The sequence below is a fragment of the Dipodomys ordii genome, unplaced genomic scaffold (assembly GCF_000151885.1).
Source record: "Dipodomys ordii isolate 6190 unplaced genomic scaffold, Dord_2.0 Scaffold1, whole genome shotgun sequence".
In the NCBI taxonomy this organism is placed as follows: domain Eukaryota; kingdom Metazoa; phylum Chordata; class Mammalia; order Rodentia; family Heteromyidae; genus Dipodomys; species Dipodomys ordii.
In genome coordinates, this window is record NW_012267217.1 from 29,323,667 (window position 1) to 29,336,312 (window position 12,646).

Sequence of the window (12,646 nt, forward strand, 5' to 3'; positions counted from 1 at the left end):
GTGGTTTATTGGAGATAGGAGTCTCACAGTCTCTCCTGCCCAGGCTGGCTTTGAACCATGATCCTCAGATCTCAGCCTCCTGAGTAGCTAGGATTACAGGCGTGAGCCACCAGCGCCCGGCCCTCTCCCTCTTCTTGAGTTTACTCATAGTTGGAGCCATGCCTCCATCCCAGCTTGTTGCCGGTTACTTAGAAACAGAATCTCTTGCTCTTTTCTTGCCTGGGCACTGGTAGCTTGTACCTATAATCCTAGCTACTTAGGAGGCTGAAATGAGGACTGCAGTTCAAAACCAACTCAGGAAGGAAACACCATGAGACTCTTACCTTTAAGTACCCACCAAAAAAACCATGGTTCAAGTGGCAGAGTGCTAGCCTTGCGCAAAAAAGCTCAGGGACAGTCAACAGGCCCTGAGTTCAAGGCCCAGGACCGGCACTCAACAAATTTCAACCCTCTGAGTAGTTAATCACAGAAACAAGCCACCAGTGCCTGGCTACTAAGATATGTGTATGTGTGCACACATATGATACTGGTGTTTGTAGTAAGGTGCTCTACCACTAAGCCATGCCTTCACCCCTAAATTCTTATTAACAGTACAATTACTCAAATTATTGTTTAGATCAATGTTATAAAAGTGAATTAACAGTGATAATTGCAAGAAAATACTACTACTCTCTCAAAACTAACTTATTAGCCTGTAATGTACTTTATCCAATCTCTTTGTAAAAGCTATACTCAAATTAAATGTTAAAAATGAACACATAATACCACTCCTATTTAGGTGATATGTGTTATTTCAAAACATGCATTCATCAGTGTAATTAGCATTTCTCTGCCCTTATATGTGATTTCTTTATGCATACAGTCTTTAAACTCCTATTTCTGTTTTCTAGCTCTTCATGAAATATATAAGATTGTTATACGTTACCCTATTCTGCAGAGCACCACAACTTCGTTCTATTCATAGTATGGGTATACACACACACTTGGCACCTTGTTTTTCTTAAGAAAACCCAGGGCCTAATGGGTACTACTAAGCAAGCAATCTACTACTTGAGCTATACCTTCAACGCTGGTTGACACGTGTGTGTGTGTGTGTACGCGCGCACATGCACAAGACAGAGAGAGAGAGAGAGAGAGAGAGAGCGGGCGCGCATGTGCTTCTTGTATCACTGAGTTACGAGTTTATGCATTCTAGTTCTCCTTTTTACTGGTACAATAAACCTTTGTTATCTGCTGATAAGGTTCCAAGACCAGCACGAGGAAAACCCATGAATGCTTAGGATGCAAAGTTTTAACACAACTGATTGTAACACAGGACTGAGAGCTTTTCCGCAACAACTGCACTGGGTGATGTACACACAGAACATTTTGTGTGTGTACATGTGCCAATACTGGGGTTTGAACTCAACAGCTTTGTGTTCTTACTTGCACTCTACCACTTGAGTCATACCTCCACCACTGGCTTCTTAGCTGTTAATTGGAGAACAGTCTCTGACAGACTTTCCCGCCTGGACTGGCTTTTAACACTGACCCTTAGATCTTAGTAGCTAGGATTACAGGTATGAGCCACCAGTTCTCACCTCCATTTTTCTTTATGATTCATGTGGTATGTCCTAGTTAAAAGTCTTTGCCAATCTGACAGGTGCTGGTGGCTCATGCCTATAATCCTAGCTACTCAGGAGGCTGAGATCTGAAGATCAAGGTTTGAAGCCAGTCCCAGCAGAAAAATCCTTAAGACCATTATCTCCAATTAATCAGCAAATAAAAAAATAAATCCTGAAGTGAAAATGCATGAGACAGCCTGTTTTTCTTTAGTCTACCCAATTGAGTGTTTTTAAGCTTTTAGTTTTAATTTTACTTTGTATTTACAAATGAGAATAAGCATCTCTTCATATGTTAGTGGGCCATTTTCATTTTCTCTCTGTGAATTTTTACATTATATATCCATTTCTTTCTATTGGGATTAAAAATATTGAACTTTGGAGCTTGAACCTTTGATTGCTGTCTTCACACAAATTTGATAATCATTCACACACTTTTTTTTTGGGGGGGGAGGGATTGGTCATAGGGCTTGAACTCTGGGCCTGAGCGCTGTCCCTGAGCTCTTCAGCTCAAGGCTAGCACTCTACTGTTGAGCCACAGCGCCACTTCTGGTTTTCTAGTGGTTTATTGGAGATAAGGGTCTCATGGACTTTCCTGCCTGGGCTGGCTTTGAACTGTGATCCTCAGATTTCAGCCTCCTGAGTAGCTAGGATTACAGGCGTGAGCCACTAGGGTGCAGCAACACATATTTCCTTCTGGTACTTTAATGTTTTTGTTTTTTTAAAAATTCAAATATAAGCATTTTGAAATGGCAAATAAAGAAAAACCACCCAGACGACCCTGAAAAATATTGTGATGGATGAAAGCAAGTTTTATAGCTGGGCGCTGGTGGCTCATGCATGCAATCCTAACTACCCAGGAGACTGATATCTGAAGATCACTGTAGTAAAGTCTCTGAGATTCTTATCTCCAATTAATCCCACAAAAAAAACAAAAGTGGAACTGTGGTTCAAGTGATAAAAGGCCAACCTTGAACAAAAAAAGCCAAGGGAAGCCAAGGTACTGGTGGCTCATGCCTACAATCTTAGCTACTCAGAAGGCTGAGATCTGAGGATCGAGGTTCAAAGCCAGCCCGGGCAGGAAAGTCCATGAGACTCTTATCTCCAATAAACCACTAGGAAACTGGAAGTGGCACTGTGGATCAAGCTGTAGAGTATTCTCCTTGAGCTAAAAAGCTGAGGGACAGCACCCAGACCCAGAGTTCAAGCCCCATAACCACCACCACCACCACTACCACCACCACCAACAACAAAAGCTAAGGGACAGCACACCCAAGCCCTGAGTTCAAGGCCCTGTAGTCTCAGTACCAGCACAAAAAAATATTATAAAATGAGGAAGACCTGCCAAACACCTACAAAAACCAGAAGGAGGGGTTTGCTATTGGCCAAATCTTGGCCAATTTGAATAACAGAATAACCACTAGGTTATTATCCATATAATAAAATCTACTTTGTATGTATATGTTAACAAGTGAATCAATAACTAGAAGGACTAACTATTCCATGCCATAGGGTTCTAATACATGTAGAGGAAATGATGGAATTAGGGGGAAAAAAATCACCATTTGGCAAATAGCACAGTAAACTGTTTCAAGTACAAATCCTCAAAGTATGCTAAAAAGAGTTACATGGTGGTGTGATGGTGGCTCATGCCTCTAATCCTAGCTACTCAGGAGACTGCGATCTGAGGATCATGGTTGGAAGCCAGCAAAAAAGCCCATGAAACTCTTTATTTCCAATTAACCACCAAAGAGCTAGAAGTGGAGAGCACCAGATTGGAGAGAAAAAACTAAGGGGAAGCACCCAGGCCCTGAGTTTAAGTCTTGGTTTCCCTTCTCCTTCCCCCCAAGCACAGTTAAGTAATAGTAAGAAGGGACAGATTATTTAGTGTTTGACAGTGTTTCCTCATAAGAAATCTGAAGTTGTCTTCTGGAATCCTGCTGAGGCACTGAGGTATAGTATATTTACTAGGAAAAACATGTGACTGGAAAGGAGGGGAAATCTAAGTGCAATGCAGGCTGGCAGGACACTTGGGGGAGAAATCTAGCTCCATCTCACTCAAGCTGGGAGCCCTGCAGGCCAAATCAGGAAGGGTGTTGACCTTGGGTGAGGTGAGTCATGCTCAAAGAGCTTGGCAGCTGCAAGCTGGCCATAGAACACATTTGTCACAATGAAGCAGGAAGTTCTTCCTCGAAGGCCAATCTATACGGTGTATCAGTGATTCTACCAGAATACGAAACAAGAACTGTAACTTCACAGAAGTGACCAAAAGGGCACTTCTGTGGCACTTCTGTGGCACTCTTGATGCATCTAATCAGGAATGATTAGAATCTGAGGAAACTTCAGATAAACCAAACTGAAGGAAACTCTACAAAATAGGCCTGGAGTCTTTTTTATATTTTTTGGTGCTGATATCCATCATTTGACTGAAACTCAGGGCCTCATGCTGACTGCTCCATTCAAGGCTGGAGCTCTACCACTTGAACCATGCCACTACTTTTTGTTAGTTGAAGATTAAAGTCTCATAGACTTTCCTGCCCAGTTTGAGCCATAATCCTCAGCTGACTAGTTAGGATTACAGACACCAGCTCCCAGCTCAGCCTAGACTAAAAAAATCAAAATGTCGTGGTTGTAATCCGAGCTACTCAGGAAGCTGAAATTAGAGTCCTGGTTTGAAGCCAGCAGGGCAGGAAAGTCTGTGAAACTCTTATCTCCAATTAATCACCCAAAAAAGCCATAAGTGGAGCTGTGGTTCAAGTGGTAGAGCACTAGCCTTGAGCAAAAAGAAACACAAGGACAGCGCCCAGGCTCAAAGTTCAAGCCCCAGGACCAGTGGGGGAAAAGAGCAACAATATAAACAAACCAGGAGAGCTAGCTAGCTATGTGGAAATCATGGCTAAAAGCACTGCAGGGGCCTTGTCCTGGTGTCACCCTCTACAGGATGGGCTTCCCTGAGGCTGCCAGAACACATCAGATCGAGGCTGCACCCACCAGCTCTGCAGGCAGGGGGTTCAAGGCAGACCATATCCTCAAGAAGATTTAGAAGAAAGCTTGAAGAGGAAGGTGAACAGTTTGTGAAGAAAATTGGTGGCATTTTTGTCTTCAGGGTAAAGGATGTCCCTGGGTATAAAGGAGCCACTTGGGTAGTGGATGTAAAGAACAGCAGAGGGGGCTGGGAATGTGGCTTAGTGGTAGTGCTTGCCTAGCGTGATGAAGCCCTGGGTTTTATTCCTCAGTACCACATAAACAGAAAAGGGTAGAAGGGGCATTGTGGCTCAAGTGGTAGAGTGCTAGCTATGAACACAGAGAGGCTCAGAGACTGTGCCCAGGCCCTGAGTTCAAGCCCAAGGACTGGCAAAAAAAAAAAAAAAAAGAACAGCAAAGGATCAGTGCTTCTGAACTCAGATAAGAAGGCTGACTGCACAATCACCATGGCCAACTCACACTTGCTGGCTTTGATGACTGGGAAAATGAATCCTCAGTCAGCCTTCTTGCAAGGTAAACTAAAAATCAGTGGCAACATGGGCTTGGCAATGAAATTACAGAGTCTTCAACTTCAGGCAGGCAAAGCAAAACTGTGAAGAACACCTCTGACAACTTGGGAAAACCAAGATGAGATATTGAGATATGTCTCCACCTCCTGTACTGTCACGGCTTAGATTAAAACCATACACTGGCAACTAGCAAAAGTTAGATTTGTTGTTAAATTGGGGTAACAGATCATGTTTTTCCTAAACTCAGGGTCTTGTGGTATACTACTGCTTGGCAGACTTGCATACAATTATACATGACAAAGTTAATATGGTAATTATGGTTTGGAATATTAGGAACAGTAAAATCTTAAGGATTGTGTAAACAAAAGCCTTTGTTTTGCTTAGGGCTATATATAAGGTTCATTCTGCTAAAGATTCAATTTAAGAATTTTCTTTGGGAGAACTAAGTTAAAAACAGAATACTAGCAGCTGAATGGTAATTAGTGTTGTACACTTGATAACTCATGGATTTTTCATTAATAGTTCTTAACATTTTGCATTGGGATTAACCAGGAAAAACTTGAATGTTTTGCATATCATGCCATTAGAAGCAATCCTCCCCACTCCAAAAAGATAACTATGGTAACTATGATCAAAGCTCGGGGAAAATTTTGTAGCTGGACACAGGCCTATTTTTTTTTTTTTTGCCAGTCTTGGAGCTTGAGCACTGGGCTTCGGCATTATCCCTGAGCTTCTTTTGCTCAAAGCTAGCCCTCTACCACTTGAGCCACAGCACCACTTCTGGCTTTTTCTGTGTATGTGGTACTGAGGAGTTGAACCCAGGGCTTCACACATGATAGGCAAGCACTCTACCACTAAGCCACATTTCCAGCCCACAGGCCTATATTTAAAGAGTTTATTTCTTGAAAAATCAGGGTATTAGAGTCCTATAATGCTGTTGCTAAAAATAATTGAACAGGGGTTGGGAATATGGCTTAGTGGTAGTGCTTGTCTAGCATGCATAAAACTCTGGGTTTGATTCCTCAGTACCACATACACAGAAAAAGCTGGAAGTGGCGCTGTGGCTCAAGTGGTAGAGCACTAGCCTTGAGCTGAAGAGCTGAGGGACAGCGCCCAGGCCGAGTTCAGGCCCCACGACCAACAAAAATTAAAATTAAAAAAATTAAAATATATGTGTGTGTGTGTGTGTGTGTATATATATATATAAGAAATTATCCACATTTGCCATTTCTTTGTAGTCTTTCTAATTCTAATGTTATTTCTTATCACTCATGGAAGCCAGGTGCCGGTGGCTCACACCTGTAATCCTAGCTACTAAGGAAGCTGAGATCTGAGGATCACAGTTCTTGCCTGGGCAAGAAAGGCCATGAGACTCATCTCCAATAAACCACTAGAAAACCAGAAGTGGTGCTATGTGGCGCAAGCAGTAGAACGCCAGCCTTGAGCTGAAGAGTGCAGGGACAGCGCCCAAGCCCAGAGTTCAAGCCTCACACTGACACAAAAAAAAAAAAAAAGGCAGTCATGGAATAAAAATAATGCTTTTGGAAGAATATAGAAAATAAAGAAACTCCTCCTGAAAAAAATAAAAACACTCCAAGTAGAACAGGAAGCAGAAGGATACTCAGGTGTAATCCTGCCTGGCCTGACAGATCAAAAGCAACACAGCCTGTCTGACTGAAGCTTCTGCTTCAATCTGTTCATTCTTGAACATCCATTGGAAGATGAAGTCAGAACTAGTGGGCCCAGCATCTAAAGCCTTAGCCACACAAATAGGGCTTCATAGAGAGCAAATTAAAAGCCACTAGAGGGTGCTAAACAGGGGAGTAGCCATCAATTTAGTTTTAGAAGATTCAATCTTAAGGGCTGAAAAACATAGTCTGAAAGTTTTCCCTTAAGAGAGTACTGTATATGTGTGCATGATACATGGCCATGAAACCTTCCTTTTAAAAAATACTTAGAAGAAGCCAGGCACTGTTGGCTCACGCCTGTAATCTTAGCTACTCAGGAGGCTGAAATCTGAGGATTGTGGTTCAAAACCAGCCCAGGCAAGAAAGTCTGTGAGACTCTTATTTCCAATTAACCACCAAAAAAACAGAAGTGGAGCTGTGGCTCAAAGTGGTAGAGCACTAGCCTTGAGCAAAAAAGGATCAGGGACAGTGTTCAGGCCCAGAGTTCAAGCCCCATGATGGACAAAATAATTAAAATTTAAAAACTAAAAAATAGTTAGAAGCCTGCTAGTTATCCATTGAAAAAAGAAACTGAGGAACATCCAATAAACCAGTATAATTTCACACCCACTGACAAATTCTACTAACACTTTAGTGGTTTTGGTATTATCTCCACCAAGTGCTGATAATACCATTCCTTACAGCTAAATTTAAAGAGCTTCTCTGGGGACTTCATATTTAATAAGCATGCATGTTTTCATATGTTGCTCAATTGATACTTTAGTCAAAATTAATTCTTCCTAAGATTCCAATCCCCATTGGTTCAAAGTTCCCACTAACATAACCAAACACTGGGAAATGCCAAAGAACTTCGAAAAGTGTTTCAAAACAGACTTTTAGGCTGGGCAAAATGGTTCACACCTATAATCCTAGCACTCCACAGACTGAGGCAGAAGGATTTTGAGGGATGAGAAAATATAGTGAAATGAGGGGCTGTATAGTGAGATCTTGTCCAGAAACAAAAAGACCAAAAAAGCTGGGTGGAAAGAAGGGGAAGATTTTTTTTCCCCCAATCTTTACCTGACTTAATGAAACTGTAACCCCTTTGTATATCACTTTTATAACAATTTAAAATTAAAATTTTTTTTTCAAGACCTCTAGATCTCTAGCTTAAAGAAATCACCATTTGGGGTGCTGGTGGCTCATGCCTGTAATCCTAGCTACTAGGAGGCTGAGATCTGAGGATTATGGTGAAAAGCCAGCCCAGGCAGGAAAGTCCAAAAGACTCTATCTCTAACCGGAAGTGGCGCTGGTGGCTCAAGTGGTAGAGCTCTTGCTTTAAGCTGAAGAGCTCAGGGACAGCGCCCAGGCCCAGAGTTCAAGCCCCATGACAGAGAAAGGAAAAGAAAAAGAAATCTTCTCTGAAACTATAGTAGTCACTTTTATTTTTTTTATGTTGTTTTAACAGTTAGGTCCAAATGCCTACCTACTGGCCTTCTAAGTTACTTATACGCTTACAGAAATAGTATGAAGCACTAATCTCCTTAAAATCACAGATAATGACATTGTGGAGAGCTCCTTCCTTCTGTTACTTAGACAACACACACATACACACACTTCTGGCACTACCAACAGTTTATAGCAAAATAAGTATATTTTTGTAAATGATCTTCATATAAAGCCAATTAGGGAAAAACTAGGAGAGAATGTGTTCCTGTTACTCACTGGAGATCTTGAGAGACAATAAAACGTTTAAGGACTGTTAAGGAACCTTGTTGTGTGCATCTACTGGTCCTGGGCTTCAACTCAGGCCTTGAGTGCATCCTTTAGCTTTTATACTCAAGGTTATGCGCTCTACCACTTGAGCCACACCTCCACTTCAGGCTCTGATCTTCAAATCTCAGCCTCCTGAGTTTTACAAGCGAGAGTCACCAGCACCTGGCTTAAGAAACTTTTACAAACAAAAAGACCAACTCTTGCCATAAAGAAAAGGCAAGAATGAGTGTGCCAGCGGCTCTTAAATCTTTTTGCCATCCCCAATAAAATCTGAACATCTGTGCTGTCAAAAAACTACATTAATCTGTAAGTTAGGTACTATTAGCCCACATTGTAGCAGGAAAACAAATTCTGAGAGATAAAATAATTTACGAGGCACATTGTATCCTGGGATAGCAAGGAGAGTGAGGGCTGTGGGTTGCTTCTAGTAGGGGCGGGGCGGGGAGAAAAGAGAAGGGTAGGGAGCCCTTCATACCCTCATCACTTGGAACTTTAAGACGATTACACCTGACACTATTCCTGTAAGCACATAAGCAGCACAAGTTTAAGTACTGCTGACGTGCAGCACACACACCTCAGCAGATGGGCATCTACACTTCAATGCTGAAATAACAGATACTAAATTACAGTGATAAGGCAGTGGCAGAGCTCAAGTGGTAAAGCACTTACCTTGCTAGTGCAAGGCCCTGAGTTCAATCCCCAGTACTGAAATAAATGAAGGTGACAACACCTTTATAGAGAACATATTACTTTTTGAGATAAGATGGGGTGTAGCTCAGTGAGAGTGCGTGCTTAGTGTATGTGTGGCCCTGGGTTCAATCCACAATACTAAAGGAGGAAAAAGGGGGCAAGTATAAAGGAAATTGTAGGTCAAGCATAGTGAAACATGCCTCTAATCCCAGCTATTTAAGAGGGAGAGGTAAGAAGATTGAGATTTGAGGCCAGTCCAAGCAAAAAGGCTGATGAGAGTTAAGAGCAAAGAATAATCTCAAAGAACAAGCTGGGTAACTCAAGCCTACAATGCCAACTATGCAGGAAACACAGATAGAAGGATCACAATCTAAGGCTGGCCTGAGAAAAAGGTATGAGACCTTATCTGAAAAAAATACTAGGCTGGAGGAATGGCTCAAACTGTGACACCAAGGCAGGAAAGCATCAGAGAAGTAATGCTTTCAAGCCATTATAAGGCTTGAGATCCTACAAAACAAGGTAGAAATCCAGCCAAGATTTTGAGGAATGACAAATCTGTTCATTGTTTCCTAGAGGGCAGATAGGGTCAATGCAGGAGTGGAGTGCAAAGAGACAAAGCTTACTACTATGATATTAGTGACCAGGTGGCCTGACAAACCATCCTCAAACTTAGTACCTTTAAGCAACAACCAGTTATTATTACCTACAACTGTGTGGGTAGCAGTCTGTCATCATCAATTAGGGTGTTTCTATACCACCTGCAGTCCATCAGGCAGCTCCCTTATGGCGAAAGCCAGCTTTGTTCACACAGCAGAAGCTTTGACCATGCATGATTTCTAACTCTTACATGATGATTAGAATATACCAAAGGAGATAAGGCAAAAAAATGCACAGTGTCTTGAAGCTTTGGCTCTAGAATTCACACATCAATCACTCCACCAAGGTCTACTGGCCAATCAAGTAGGAGGAGACCAGCCCAGATTTAATGAAAGGCTAGACCTCCTAATTGGAGAACCATTTCACAAAACAGAGGTCACAGGCTTGAAGATGTCTAGTTGTAGTGGTACAGGGAAAAACCGCTGGCTTCATGAACGAAGCTGAGGCTGGACTTCGACACACTACAATTTTTGTGCCCTTATGTGGTTAGAAGCAAATCTTTTCTTCCAAATTGCTTTGCCCTGCTTTCTAATTTGTCCAATGCTTTTTCCTTCCCTGTTTCTTGCCCTTCAAGTAATTGGTGGAGACTGGGGGCATGGCTCAAGATTTTATATAGCAAGTGGGAGGCCCTGAATTCAAACCTCAAAAAAGTGAGAGTGAGGGCTGGGAAGGTTGCTCAGTGGTAGAGCGCTTGCCCTTCATGCATGAGGCCCTGGGTTCGATTCCTCAGCACCACATAAGCAAAAAGAAAAAAGCCGGAAGTGGTGCTGTGGTTCAAGTGGTAGAGCACTAACCTTGAGCTGAAGAGCTGAGGGACAGTGCCCAGGCCCAGAGTTCAGGCCCCAGGACCGGACCCCCTCCCCCCAAAAAAAGAAAAAAAAAGTGAGAGTGACGAAGGAGAGAGAGAAACAGACAGAAAGATCAAGGATGCAGTCTGGTGGTAGAGCTCCTGCCTAGCATGCATGCCATCCTGGGTCTGATCTAGAACTGCAAATAACAAAAACAAAAAAGAACTGGAATCCTCAAGGAAGACTCAATTTATGTGGAAGAAAATAGGAAAGATCTTTCAGTTTGAGCTTTTTTTTTTTTTTTGGTGGTACCAGGGCTTGAATTCCGGGACTCATGCTTGCTCAGGTTATTACTCGCTTGGCTGGCACTGGAACAGCTTGAACCACACCTTCAGTCCTGTAAATACATTACTTCCTTCCCCCCCCCCTCCCCCCGGTTGTGGGACTTTAAGTAAGAGCCTGAGCACTGTCTCTCTGATCTTTTTTTGCTCAAGGCTAATGCTCTACCACTTTGAGTCACAGCTCCATTTCCAGTTTTCTGGTGGTTGACTGGAAATAAGAGTCTCACAGAGTTTCCTGTTCAAGCTAGCTTTGAACCACAATCCTCAGATCTCAGCCTCCTAAATAGCTAGAATTACAGGCATGAGTCACTGGCCCTAAATTCAAGTGCTACAACCGACAAAAACAAAACAACAAAGGAAGAGACCCTTGAGGCAGAAGGTAATGAACAAGAGCTGGAAATACAAATCTATAAAATGAAACATAGGGTACTAGAAATGGTAACTACATAAAGAATATCTAAGTTTGGGGGCTGGGAAGGTGGCTTAGTTGGCAGAGCACTTGCCTAGCATGCATGAGGCCCTGGGTTCAATTCCTCAGTACCATATAAATAGAAAAAGCTGGAAGTGGTGCTGTGGCTCAAGCGCTAGAGTGCTAGCCTTAAGCAAAAGAAGCTCAGGTATAATGCCCAGGCCCTGAGTTCAAGCCCTAGGACTGGGGGGGAAAAATGTAAGATTAGTTTTTATTATTTAAATCTTTCCAAAAGATAGTCAACTACTGCTGGGCATCGTTGGCTCATACTTCTCAGGAGGCTGAGAGCTGAGGATTTTAGTTTGAAGCCAGCCTAGACAGGAAGGTCTGTGAGACTCTTATCTCCAAATTAATCACCCAAAAGCTGGAGGTAGACCATAAAAGCTCAGGAACAGTGCTCAGTCCCTGAGTTCAAGTTCCAGGACAGGCAACCACTTAAAATAATACCAATATGATGTGAGTCTTACAATAAAAGAAATGCATAAAGACTGGAAGAATGCTTTTACTTTTTAAAAATGTAACCCCTGGAAGTAAACTATAATAAGGACGTATGCTATAAACTCTGAAGCAGCCACTAAATTTTATTGTCCTGGGTACCAGATACTGTCAAAAACACAAGCCCTGGAGCCAAAGCATTTGAGTATTAATTCTGATCATGTGATTTACTAGCTTTCTCATCCTAGGCAAATTACTTAACCTATTGTGTTATTATGAGGATTAAATAAATACTACATGTGGAAATGTTATTACGGTCAGATTATCAGAGGGCTGGGGTCCAGAGATGTAATTCAGTGGTAGAGAACATGTAGAAGGCTCTAGTTTTGATATCTAGCAGAGAGAAAGGAGGGGGGAGGGGAGAGAGAAAAGAGGACAGAAACCATTTTATAGGAGTTTGAATTAAAATAGCACTTCAAGTAAACTTACATGTCTATGAATCTAAAGTCCTCCTATAAAGTTATATATCTATTTTGGTGAAAGAGCCAGTGCTTATAAAAATACTAAGTATTTTTCAAAATAGGTGTTGGGAGGGGGGGCTGGGAAGGTGGCTCAGTGGTAGAGTGCTTGCCTGAGGCCCTGGGTTCGATTCCTCAGCACCACATAAGCAAAAAGAAAAAAGCCGGAAGTGGCGCTGTGGCTCAAGTGGTAGAGCGCTAGCCTTGAGC

At 42.3% G+C, this 12,646-nt stretch overlaps 1 protein-coding gene across 1 annotated transcript in view; it reads right to left on the bottom strand.

Annotated features, from left to right (window-relative positions):
- Zdhhc20 (zinc finger, DHHC-type containing 20) overlaps nt 1-12,646 on the bottom strand; it is a 55,468-nt gene that overhangs the window by 37,971 nt on the left and 4,851 nt on the right. Inside the window, exon 2 of the mRNA XM_013012675.1 lies at nt 11,445-11,456. Coding sequence (XP_012868129.1) covers nt 11,445-11,456 — 12 coding nt within the window. The remainder of the gene's footprint in view (nt 1-11,444; nt 11,457-12,646) is intronic.